At 37.4% G+C, this 12,406-nt stretch overlaps 1 protein-coding gene across 3 annotated transcripts in view; it reads right to left on the bottom strand.

Moving 5' to 3' along the window:
• The window catches only part of GABRB2 (gamma-aminobutyric acid type A receptor subunit beta2), a 146,162-nt gene that overhangs the window by 62,189 nt on the left and 71,567 nt on the right, over positions 1-12,406 (bottom strand). For all 3 annotated transcript variants that reach the window (XM_038149815.1, XM_038149816.1, XM_038149817.1), the window contains exon 7: positions 6,580-6,662. In XM_038149815.1, the coding sequence (XP_038005743.1) occupies positions 6,580-6,662 (83 nt within the window). The remainder of the gene's footprint in view (positions 1-6,579; positions 6,663-12,406) is intronic.

Here is a 12,406-nt window from a genome sequence, read left to right as displayed (position 1 = left end):
TCAAACAGCACTTATAAGCATTTATTTTTCTTGAAGAAGTCACCAGTAACAAGGTATCTGTAAAGAATACCAGAGCTAGAGAAAAAAATTTGCCTAAAGTATAATATTTTATAACTGAGATCCTAAAAAAGAAAACAAACAAAAAAAGAAGAATATTTACCTTGTAAAATTCATACTTTCTCAAAACAGGACTGTAAAGTACTAACCCAACAGCTTTCCATACTTCCACATAATTTATTGGATATAAGATTATCAGAGCTTTTGTTAGAAACATATTCTTTCTTTTGGAAAATATCTTTGCACAAGAGATGCCTTCCTGGACATGTAATTTTACCCCCAAACCTTAGCAATTACATTTGATACTTTCTGAATATGGACTTTTTAAAAAGGCCCCTTTTTGTTTCCAATAATCTCTTGATAAAATGCAGGGTAATTTGTAATAAGGAAAAATATACTCTTGTTCAAACTGAATATAAAAGTCAAAATGCATTAAAAGTTTTAAAACCATTCACATTTTGTTTGTCTTTTTGATTATATATGTGCTCCATGTTCAACTGTAGAATGAGAAGAATAATAAAAAGCCACTTAAAATTATTAATTTCTCTGTGGAAATCTGTGTTGCTTGTATGGTGTGGCGCTGAAAGGCACAGATTAGATATTTGTATACTGCATTCCCTTTTAGATTTAACTCCAGTTAGCTTGAAAGCATTAAGAGTGTGTTGCAGAGCTCCTGTACAATTCTTTCTTCATTTGCAAACAGTACATCACCTTGGTAGTGCTATGAGAACTCCCAGGATGCAGAGACTGCTGCAAAGATGTGCTGAGATATAATGAAAAAAGGAAAATACTTCCCCTCTTGCCTACCTGGAGGGTAATAAATCTCGGGTGTTATTTGAGCTCCAGCCTGAAAGCCCAACCCCCCGCTGGGTGTGGGGGTGTGTGTTATCAAACCCTACAAACGCTGGTTCCCTTGTACACAGCCCACCCTGATCATGTGCACTGATGGTGAATCTGAATTTCCTTCCCCTCTTCAGGCGACATAGAAGAATCATCTACTGCTGGGGATTATTTTAGCTCTTCCTGAATCATCCTATCTCCACACTGAAGAGGAGTCAAGGATTTCCTGTTCATTTTCAGTGTGCATTATGCCACTGAAATTATACCTTTTCTCTTCTCAGCATGCTTGAGATGAAATTACGGAGGACAAATAAAGAACAAAGTACCTGTCCCAAGGAAGCCACACTGGAAGCTGATGGTGCCAAAATAGCAACAGACATAGGTGGAATTCATCACTGTTTGTTAAACAACCCCTGTGTCTCCTCCACACACAGTGCTGTACAGGCTGAATTGGCACAGAATCCAAATTAGGAAATCTGAATATGGAGATGATGAACAGGATGAAAAAAAGGGCACTTTGACAAGACCACCTTCTGCTGATAGAGGAATATCCTCACTGCAAAACAGTCTCAGCTGAAGAGACAAAGGGGACGGAATACACATTACATTTGATTAAAGAAAGATAAAAAAACCCCCAACTTTTAAAATTCTAGCTGTCAGTGGCCCAAGAGTCATGTGTTTAGCTTTCCACTTACTGTGCAAATGTTGGAAGTCACCTGCTGCCATGGTATCCTCCTGTGCCGAGCACCCCACTGCTGGGGACCAGCCGTTCCTTGCCCGGCATCAAACACATTCGCCTCTAACCCAAAAAAGCCCTGCCTGGTCAGCTCCTGGAGTTCTCCCATTTGTCCCGTGTGACCTGATTACAGCTTTGATCGATGGCCAGAGCAGCCATCTGCAAAGCACTCAAAGCTCCAGCAAAAGGCTGCTTTGATTTCTTTTCAGCGCCTTCAAAGTACTCATAAAGTCACCTTGAGCACACAAAGATGACTTCTCTTTCTCTTGTTGATGAGCTTCCACAGATGATCTGATTAGAAAGTGTTTGGTACTGCCACGGGCAGGAATGATACTCTTTTGACTCTGGTTCTGGCTTTTTCCACATCCTCTTACTGAATGGTGTGCTTTTACCTTTTAACCTAGTGTGCTTCTCTGGTGGTTTTGTCATGAAGTAGAAAAAAATTCTAATGATTTCTGCTCCAAACACCTCAGGCTTTCACATGAATGAAATGTCCTGAAAACAATTATTTCTCATTTATCAGCAAAGCATTCCCCCTGCCTGTCTGTGAGCTCTTTTCCCTGGTCAGCACAGCCTCATGGGGAGCTCGCTGTCTGCTAAGGGCTTGGATGAGCTTCTTTAATGGCACGTCCTTAATACACCATGGAAAGTGTTTCTGAGGAGAAACTCAGTGCATTCTTGTCTGTTCCACAGCAACAAAAGAATGGAAAAAAAACCAAAACCAAAACCAAACCACTGTCACAAGGTAGATTCTGAATTTTACCTCAGTGTACCATAAATATAGTCAGACTTGACACATTATGAAACAAGATAAGAAGGAATTAAAGTAAATTTTTGTCTTTATGTGGCACCACATAATTGAAATGGACAAAGGTCCAGATGTACCACATGAATCTTGAATAACTGTGTTTAAAAATATTCAAAAGAATGACAATCATTTCTGTTAGGCTGCGGACATGCAATATGATATTTTATTAGTTTATAGGAATATGAAGTATTCATCAAGTTGTCTTGTACGTCTTATTGCCTTTGAGCTCTCACTAGTCTTATGGATGATTAGCTGAGACATTCCTCTCAACACTTACAATTCCAGAGAGGCAGGAAACAGCAGAGAAGTAAAATCATTCTCATGAATCATCAGAAACTCAGCAATACAAACTGCAGTGGCTGAGGTAGGGTGCAGAACAGCCAGGTATTTACTGAGTCAAGTCAATATTCAACTAAAAAAGAAAAAACTCTGTTTCCTGCAAGTTAGGAAACTAAAAAAAAATGGATATATAGGAAAATTGGTTTCCCTCTGGTATTATAACCCTGCTGTTCAGTATGTTGGAGAAAAACAAAAGGAAGGGAGAAGTAGAATAGCTCAGAGTAGGCCCCCTTGGACATGACAGCTCACAGGTTAAGAAGCATCTTAGCAAAACTGAATATTTAACAAGCTTCTGCTGTTAAAGGACCTCAGAGTGTAACTAGCTATACATGGAAAAAACCGGGATTTCATTCCTCAAAACTGATACTTTTTAAACTAATAGGGAATAGTCCTCTCTTATACTTTCAGCATCTCACTAAGACTGCTCTCAAAATGCTCTCTTGCATCTTAATAGATGATATCACCCCCTCTATATCATGTTTTATATTTTATATACAACCCTTTTGCACAAGAATTTCTAATTTGCAAATTAATCTGTATTGATGCAAATCTAGGACAAAATAAACTTGATATTGGCTACAAATGTCAGTAAAACACTATGACATGAAGAAAAAAATAACCCAGGTATTTTAAGAAGGCATTCAACTCTGGCATCAGTAAGAGGATAAGGGGAGGAAAGGAAGAAAGGAAGGAGGAAGCAGAGAAAGAATGGAGGGACTTAAGGAACATTAGCATGTATTGAAATGGGATAAACAATAACATTACAACTCAAATGACCTGACTTGACAACAGCTCCTTTTATAAACAATGCATAGCTGAACTGGATTTCATAGAAGTATTTATTATAAGACTAACTAAGAAAAGACAATTAGTAAAGATATGTAAAAGATGTATAGGAAATTGTACTGCACTGAAAGATCCTGCTCAATACAGAGAATGACTGTAAGCAAAACTCTTCCTTCTTGTCATTAATATTCTTTAGTATTTGTGCGTTGAAGAAATTTCTAATGAAACAAAATCAGCAGGCATTGCCAGGACCAAGGATGATCAGAACAAATGTAACAAGAACTGGATAACCTTGAGGACTGTAGCAATATTAAGAACACTGATTTATGTGAACAGTGTTATGAAATGCCAAGTCATGTGTTAGCATTATGCAAAAAAATTCTTCAAAAAGCCAGCAAGAACCCACTGCTGGAAAATGAGTGAGGAAGGAAAAGACCTTACTGTAGTGTTCCAGAAAAGACTCTCACCTGTAATATGCAGTTGTGAAGAAAGGCAGAGGTGGCTCTTTGAAGAAAGGCAGGAATAATGCCACAGTGTAATACAGATTTCATCTGGGACACTGTTCATGGTACTAGTTGCTTCTAATGAAGAACTAATGCCAGTTCTGCATTTCTCTTAACATACTCCTGCATGAGAAAGCTAAAAAAGACTGGAATATTCAGCTTCATGAAATGAAGTCTATGAGAAACTACGAGTGTTTTCATTAAATGTGTTATGAAGGTCCCAGTAGGGCCAGAGAAGACACTGATTTAAAAAAAAAAATGTAGGCCCAAGCAGTGAGTATTAATTTGATGCCTTCATAAGTTATGAAAAGATGTGGGGTAGGAATTCATGGAATATCTAACCACTTCGAGAAAGCAGTGGTGAAACAGGCATCCAAGACGATCAGTAGGGCAAGAAACCAACCTTCTTCAGGCATGCAGCTTAACCACTTTTAAGAAGTGATTATGACTTCAGCACCTGCATGGAACGACTTGGAAAGTGACTTTCAATCTTATTCATCCTGCCCATCTACCTACCGGCACTTTGGCCTTAAGTGATTCATGAAGAGTAGACACACAGGTTTTCATCAGGGCAGAATGATGTTTATGAAGACCAATCATTTTCTAAAGTAGTGTGACAGTGCTTCAAAACACAGTCAAGTGTTACTTTATCCACATCCTTTTGTGGACTTTATTATTGCAATGACAGGCAGGCTGGCTACAATTAGTATCCTGATTTAAATCCATTTTACCTTTGTGATGCTGCAACAGAGCTCACAAATCCACAAATAACCTCTGCTCCCAACTTCTATGGTAAATTCAACTTCTACCCTTTCTATGATATAATGAATATTAAGTTTTCATACTGAGTGGAACAACAACTTTGAGCACTCAATACCTAATTTTTTAGGATTGTTTCTAGAAAGATAAGTGATCTGCATCAAACTTCTACTCTTAAATCAGATTAAATGGAAATTTCAATTTATGAGTCTCACATTCTAAGTCTGAATGAGAACAAGTGCTCTTGTTGAAAAGCAGAGACACAACTTAATTTTCTGCTTTGCCCAAGGACTGACATGCCAGGTATTTCCTGGGAATATTTTCCAGAGCAGGTTGTGAAAGGATGAGAGGAGGGATATCTACTTTGTGAATCCCAATAAGACTTAATCATCTTAGCAATGCAGAGAGATGGCAAAACCTTGTTGGTCATTTAAACAATGCTCTAAACAGAGAGAAAGGATTTCCTCTGACTCTCCAGCTTCCCACCTTACACACACAGTTGGAAAATAGAAAACTACCAGGTCCTTGCTACAAGAACAATTAAAAGACACTGTCACAGCAAAAATGTTCTCAATAAAAATCTCTGTAAGCCTGAATTATGCCAATAGTTTTCTCCCACATTATAATCAAACTAATGTATATACTACCTATATACTGGTTGCATAATAGCTGGCTGCAGGTATGAGATCCTGAATCAAATGCTATCAATGGAAATTGTACACAGAACTACAAAGAACCTGAAACTATCTAGATTTTATCCATTCTCAGGGCAAAGTCCACCATTGTAATTGCTGCTTGTGAATATCAGTACACAGAATTTTAATGACAGTCTCAACTCTGCTTACTTATGCATGGAAATTATTTCAGGCAACAGTATCACAAGAATTTTAGCATATTTGTAAATTTCAATAAGATGAATGACATTTGGACACAAATGTAAAGCATATTCTTAAATTCTTTCTCAAACAGAAGTTCAGCTGTACCAAGTTCTTACCAGACTGTAGCAGAAATTAAACAAAGAAATCCCACATATTTCATAATACAGAAGTTATTTTAAAAATATACATACTTGTGTACTGTATATTAAAACATTACATTGATCTTGAAAGTTTTTATGTAATCTTAATTAGAGTGTTAAATAACAGGCTTGCAATATTGTCATCATAAAAGTGATCATGAATCTTTTTCAGAGAAAAGCAGGTCTTACTTCACAAGTTTTATCCACATAAGTTCAATAGATACCAGCCATTAAATCAGTACATATAAACAGACGGTTTACATGCTTTGAGAGTTTAACTAGAGCACAGTGGTTAGGAAAAAACCCACAAAACACCTATTTCAAGGACAATTCTAACCACTTGCCTTCATTTATAAATGGAAACAAGCTGCCACACAGTTCAGCAGTAAAGGAGGATAAAGAACTGATAATAATCCTTGTGCTCCTCACATGAACTCCAACAAGGCATTTGAATGAGACTTTTAAAGCTGTAAATTGTCTATAAAAACACAGAATAACTTTTGCTAATCCTTGTGCCACAAATTACTAATCCATCTGGAAAGCTATTTTTTCGCTTGTGTTTACAAGGATCTAAACATCATCAGACAGAAAGACAACTGGGTTAGTAGCATGTAAAAAAAAAAAACAAACAAAAAAACCCTGAATACAAAACATGAAAAAACCAGAACTCAACATAAATAAAAACTCCAAAGCAGTTGAGCACAGAATAAGTAGGATTTGCAGAAGTACTTACAGCTTTCAATCTCCAGCGTGCAGTTCTGCTCATCCAGCGGATATCTCCGCAGGTCCATCATACAAGCAGCTGTTGTTGTAATTCTGGGAAGGAAGGAGAAGAGTTGGTTAATGTGCCTCATACCAATCTTTCCTCAGTCACACTTGGCTGAAAGAAGAAACTGTATTTCTGCATAACTGATGCTCTGCCTGGTTTTTTGCCATGTCTGCTGCTGGCTGGTAACCAGCGCTGTCCCAGGGAGGTTCTCCCAGCACAGCTTCCCCTCAGCACAGGTATCTTCTGCTGTGCGCTGAGCACAGCTGACTGGCCAAAGCACCTGGGGAACCTGCTTCCACACCATGAAAAAAATGAGCAGCCAGTTGTACAAGCTTTCTTCAAGCTGAAAGGCTGACCAAATGAACGAGCTCAAATTGTAAAATCCAAGATGATGATCTCCACCCAAGGTGGAGTAGATGGAGTTCCTGCAGCACATGCAGACACTAAGACATTACAGGATCAATGTCTTTCCAAGGCATTAATGAGAGATTGGGTGACCAACAGTTCTCTTCTCAAAACCCTGTCTCATGCATGAGGTTTACTACCGGCCTTTCATAGTAGATATTTAGAATGTTCAATAAGAGTTCAAAAACTTATTGGATATTCTTTGTTCTCATAAAAAGACTTCAGAGAACTCTTTCATTTGACATATCTTATTCTTTCTCCTTGAATACCTAAAAAAGTGTTCATTAGTGGCAGAAAATTACAGTTGCTTGGTCAAAATTCATTCAAAATTGACTGTAGCAACTATTTCTGCAAGGCACTTAAAACTCTTCATAAGTATGCTTACTGTCCTATCCTATCAGTATCTTGGAGAAAAGGAAAATGTTTTGGCACCAAGTCCTTTCTTCATTCCATAAAGGTGTACTCATAGAATTGCTTTGGAAAATATGTTTTTAATCAATGTGTTTTACCAGAGATGCTCACAAGAAAGTTTTTTGGAGTGGGACAAAGGAATGGGGAAAAAGGTTCCTTTGGTGCCTCTCAGTGAAAGCTTTCCAGCTTTTAACAAAATCAGAATGGACACATGTGTGTTGATAGCAAATGAAAATGGAGCAAGCAGCAGCACATATTGGTAAAAAAACCTCTTGGCAGTTAATAGTTGGTTCCTTATTTTTAAATTTAAAGAAAAATCAAAGAAATTGCCCTATTCTAGTATCAATATAAGACTGATTATTTTGGGGCAAACTTCAAGAAAGGTATAGTGAGACCAGAAAAAAATTACAGCTCATATTTTTTGTTGGGTTATGTTTGGTTTTTCTGTGGGGAAGTTTGTTGTTTTGATTTCCTCAGTGTTTCCATACACAGCTGTATATTATAGTCAGGATTTTACAAGAGTTTCAGTAGTTTAGAGGAAAAGGCAGAGCACAGACTTACAGCCAAGGTTTAAATGCACAAAAGAGTTATAGTAAAAGCTAACCTGGTTGACTACTAAGTTTTCTCAGAGCTTTCTCTGCACTAAACACTTCCTTGCAGAGTCTACCAGATCCAAAGGTTTCGCACAGACACAACCCCCAGCCCATGCTACCCTCTGCAAAGTGTCTGTTCCCACTGATGGAGTGGAGAACTCACAATTCTCACTCATTTCTCAGAGGATTTTTAGTGCAAAAAACCAAGAGGGGCCAAAGGCTGCAGACGGTTGGGATAAAAGCTCGGTAGGGAACATCAGGAAATCTTTAAAGGACACAATGCCCTACACCTCACTAGAAAGTAAAGGGGAAAAAAAAAGTGGCATGGTAAGGAAAATGATTTGTAGAGCAGGGATTTAATCAAGTCAAAACAGAAGTTTTGAATAATGTATTAAATTCAACTTGCTTGTTCCTTCCTATCCATAATGCAAATCCATTGAAACAAAATCAGTAGTCTGTCCTTTCCTCTCCTCTTACCTCCCTCATATTTTTAGCCTGGCTTCTCACATTAATAGTAAAGCAGAAAAAGTTCTCTTTCATCGTCATAATTAATTCAACAGCAAAACTACCTTTGGATAATTCTTAGTGGTTCACAATTTATGGTGATTAGCTAAATCAATTTACCAAAGCAACAGAGTGCAAGAATTACCACCTTGGAATAGGTTTAAAGGCAAGAGAGATGACCCACACCTTTTCAGACAGCAGAAGAAACAGCAGTTCATTTCAGAAGTTGGGGAAATAGGCCCAAAGCCTCTCCCCCAGAGCAGAGCTGCTTCAATTTTCACAGCAGGATTAAAAATATTTTTATACAGCCTGTACTAGTGCAAAAAAATATAACATTGTGCTTTGCATAATGTAACCTTGAGAACAAACAGTGAAAAAGTGAAAGCTTTTAAAAAAACAACACTGTGACTCAAGGCACTGCAGTCATTAGGGATGATACACAATAACAGGACTCAGAGAAACACCACATGAAATGAAACACATCACAGAACTGTCTCTCTCATACACTCATCTTTTCATCTGTTGCTAAAGAAAAAGAAAACCTTGTGATATTTTATGATTCCTAACAATGAAAATGAGTTTTCATCTTCCTGTTCTATGAACTATATTTTGAATGTAGACTGATTATAAAGCACAAAAAAAAAGTAAACCCTGAAGCACCACTAAACTGACTAAAGAAATTATTATGAAGTAGACCTAGAGAAAACTTGTGTTAAAACAAGCACAGCTACACTGCAAAAAAACTGCACCACAACTCACTTGCAGGGAAAGAAAAGTTTGATGTCAATAATTCCAAATAATTCAGATAAACTCTGAGAAAGATGAAACTCTGCTCACCTTGGAGGGCTTGGAATTCAAGTAAGAGTCAGAAATTCTCACTACTTCTTTAAGAGGCCAAATGTGAAGGCCATAAAGAACTTTTTTTAAATACTTCCAGACTTAAAGTGAGGCAGAAAATAAAAAGCCATATTATAATACTATCCCAGAAGTGCTAGTAGCTCTTATTTTTCAGTTCTATGCAGGGAACAGTTTTCCAAAATCCTATACATTTTTCTTTTCTGACAAGTTAAAATATGATTTGAAATCCAAAATAGCAACTTAAACAGTTCTGACATCACTAGTGAAGGAAAAAGAGCACTGGAAGACGGGAGAGCAATGCTAATGCCATGTGGAGATGGACAGAATCCAACTCCCTCTTGGAGCTGCAATGGCTTTGCAAAGCTGTGGAGAATAGGCAGGAAGAGAAACTTATCTCTGCCCTGGAAGGAAGCAGCCCTGACCTGTAATTTACAGAGACACTGGAATGGTGAGCACGAGGGTGACAATTTCAGATAGCTCTCCTGAGTAGAGTGCTGGTACAAGAACTCTGTCCCACCCTCCTCTCCTGTTCTAGCTCTAACAGATCATGATCCTGTGGAGTCAAAGAAAGAGCTGAAGCCCAGAAAAAAAACCACAACAACTAATTATTTCTCTAAATGTTTGCACATGTATCCTGTTGAAAGTAGAGTGAAATTCTGCTTTAGCTTTGTGTACCTGCAAGCTGACTGACTCCCCATTAACAGCACCAGGAGCAATCCAAAGAGCTCACAGGGACAACAGACTCAATCTCTTTATTGAGGACTTTATAAGAATTCCCCGTGTGTGGTGAATGAGAGTCAGGAACTCTCTAAATTAGTTACTGAAATAATTTACTGCAGCTAAACCCACTGTTCACCTTTGCTTCTTGGAAAAAGTCCTCATGCATGACAGTTGGAAATACCTGTGACAGCAGCAGCCAGCAGAACCAATTTTAAATACCTGGAAATTCTAGGAACAAAACATCAGGGGAATAAATCTCTCTCCTAGATGATAACCCTGGATTTAAACATATGTCAAGGTTGACAGACATACTAACAGATCTACTTTTAAATAAAATAAATGTACTGCTAATTAGTGAGTTCACAGAATTTTTTCCTGTTTATTCACAGAAAAGAAAAGCTTCCCTTGTGTCATCATAGGTAAAGAGTTGGCTGTAGGAAACTCCAAAAAATAATGATGTTTCTAAAAACTAAACATTAAATCTAAAAATTCAGCTACTGAATTTTTCAACTATAAATCAGCTATAAACTTTCAACTGTAAACAGCACATAGAGTCTTAGTGTAGATTTATAGGAAAAGATCAGCTTTTTTACTGATGTTGATGTCTCTACTTGAGATGAAACAATATACACATGCTACCCAGAATCTGTAATATGCTCTCCTCTAACACTACTCCTCAACATGCCCTGAGTATTCCAATCTAAGTGCCAACAGCTCACTTTTCTTATTCCATTTGGAACTAATGACACGTAGATATTTCCCCCTTGATTCTGTAGTGCTCAATCCTTAGACAGTAAGGTGTTCTCTGAAAGCACTAAGTCTATTTGTCAAAGCTGAAAGGCATAACCATAATACAAGTTAAGAACAGGACTAAATCATTATCTAAATGTAATACAAGAGAGGAAAAAACTTTAGCAGCTGATAAAACACAGGGAGTCAGAACCCACACAGAAACTTCAACTTCACTAAATTTTGTTGCTGCTGAGATTATTGCTAAAAGAAGCATACCAGATTTTTAAAGAAAACTAAAATCTATATGCCTCTGATCTTTCTTGGGAAGATGTTCTGCATTTCTCTGCTGAAGTACAACCTATTGTGCCATCTGCATGCCAGAAGGGAAGAGTCATGGAAAACCAGAGAATTGGGCTCTTATTTCATGGTAAAAGAATTCTGTCACAGAAAAATCAGAATTTTGCTGCAGGGTTCCATTCCATCTTCTGCTATATGCTACATATGTAGCTCTATAAATTGTTCTTTAAGTGAAATAGCATTTCCTACTATCCTGTCACTGTGTCCAAGATTCAGCCACAGCACCATCATAATTTAAATCCTTGCAAAAAGCACACATCACACTGCAGTAAAATCTTCTGCTACAATAACCTCAGCTTTAGACTGAATTCATTCAAACCTTTCTCCGAAGTAATAAATTCTTTTCCAGAAAATAACACCTACATAAAATGGCAGAAAAGCTCAGAGGAGCACTTTGTAATTTAATATTTTATCACTGAGAAATGTATCCTTGTCTTTCAGCATTCACTTCACTTTTTCCTTTCAAAGAAATAAATAAAAGGGAGTATGCTAAAATACTACAGGACTTACAGAAAATGAAACAATATGAGCATGATCAGTAGTATGAAACAAGCAACCTTGGAATAAAAAGTTACTACATCTCCTCCACTTATCCAGAGTTTATAGTCCTTTTGCTTTATTAACCACCACTGAAAACGTGAAAGTTTTGCTTTCAAATATTTCACGAAACATGTTTCTTATTTGGGTTGGGAAAATTACATGTCTGCTTCACTCAATGTCAGCATTGAAATAAAAAGTGTATTATTTCACTTTCTTTCTCTTAAAAATTTATATCGTTACCATCCAAGTCACACTGCATAAAATAAATCATACCTACAAAACATTTTTAAACCAGTTGTTCCGATATTACACCACATTAAACACAGACTCAAACTAGGGAAGAGAGCTAGAACTTTTCAAGGGGACACATGAATTTAGTGGGTTTTTTAATCAGTTCTCACCACCTAAAATAACGTGCTTAGCTCTAACAAGTACATTGCACTGTAAGTGTACCCTATACTAACAATTTTTATTGCTGACACAACCTGCACCTCCCTCTGTTAGTGAGGAGCTTGTGCTCTGGATAATGAGCTCACACAAAAACTGCAGCAACTTGATTATGTTCTTAATCCATGGTTTCTGTGTATTTGATTTATCAGATGTATTTGATGTATCAGATTCCAGGAAATTGAGTGGAAGGTGTTTTCACTGTTCTGGAGGAAAAAGTTCTA

Source organism: Motacilla alba, chromosome 13, assembly GCF_015832195.1.
Source record: "Motacilla alba alba isolate MOTALB_02 chromosome 13, Motacilla_alba_V1.0_pri, whole genome shotgun sequence".
NCBI lineage: Eukaryota > Metazoa > Chordata > Aves > Passeriformes > Motacillidae > Motacilla > Motacilla alba.
This window is presented reverse-complemented; position numbering and strand designations above follow the sequence as displayed.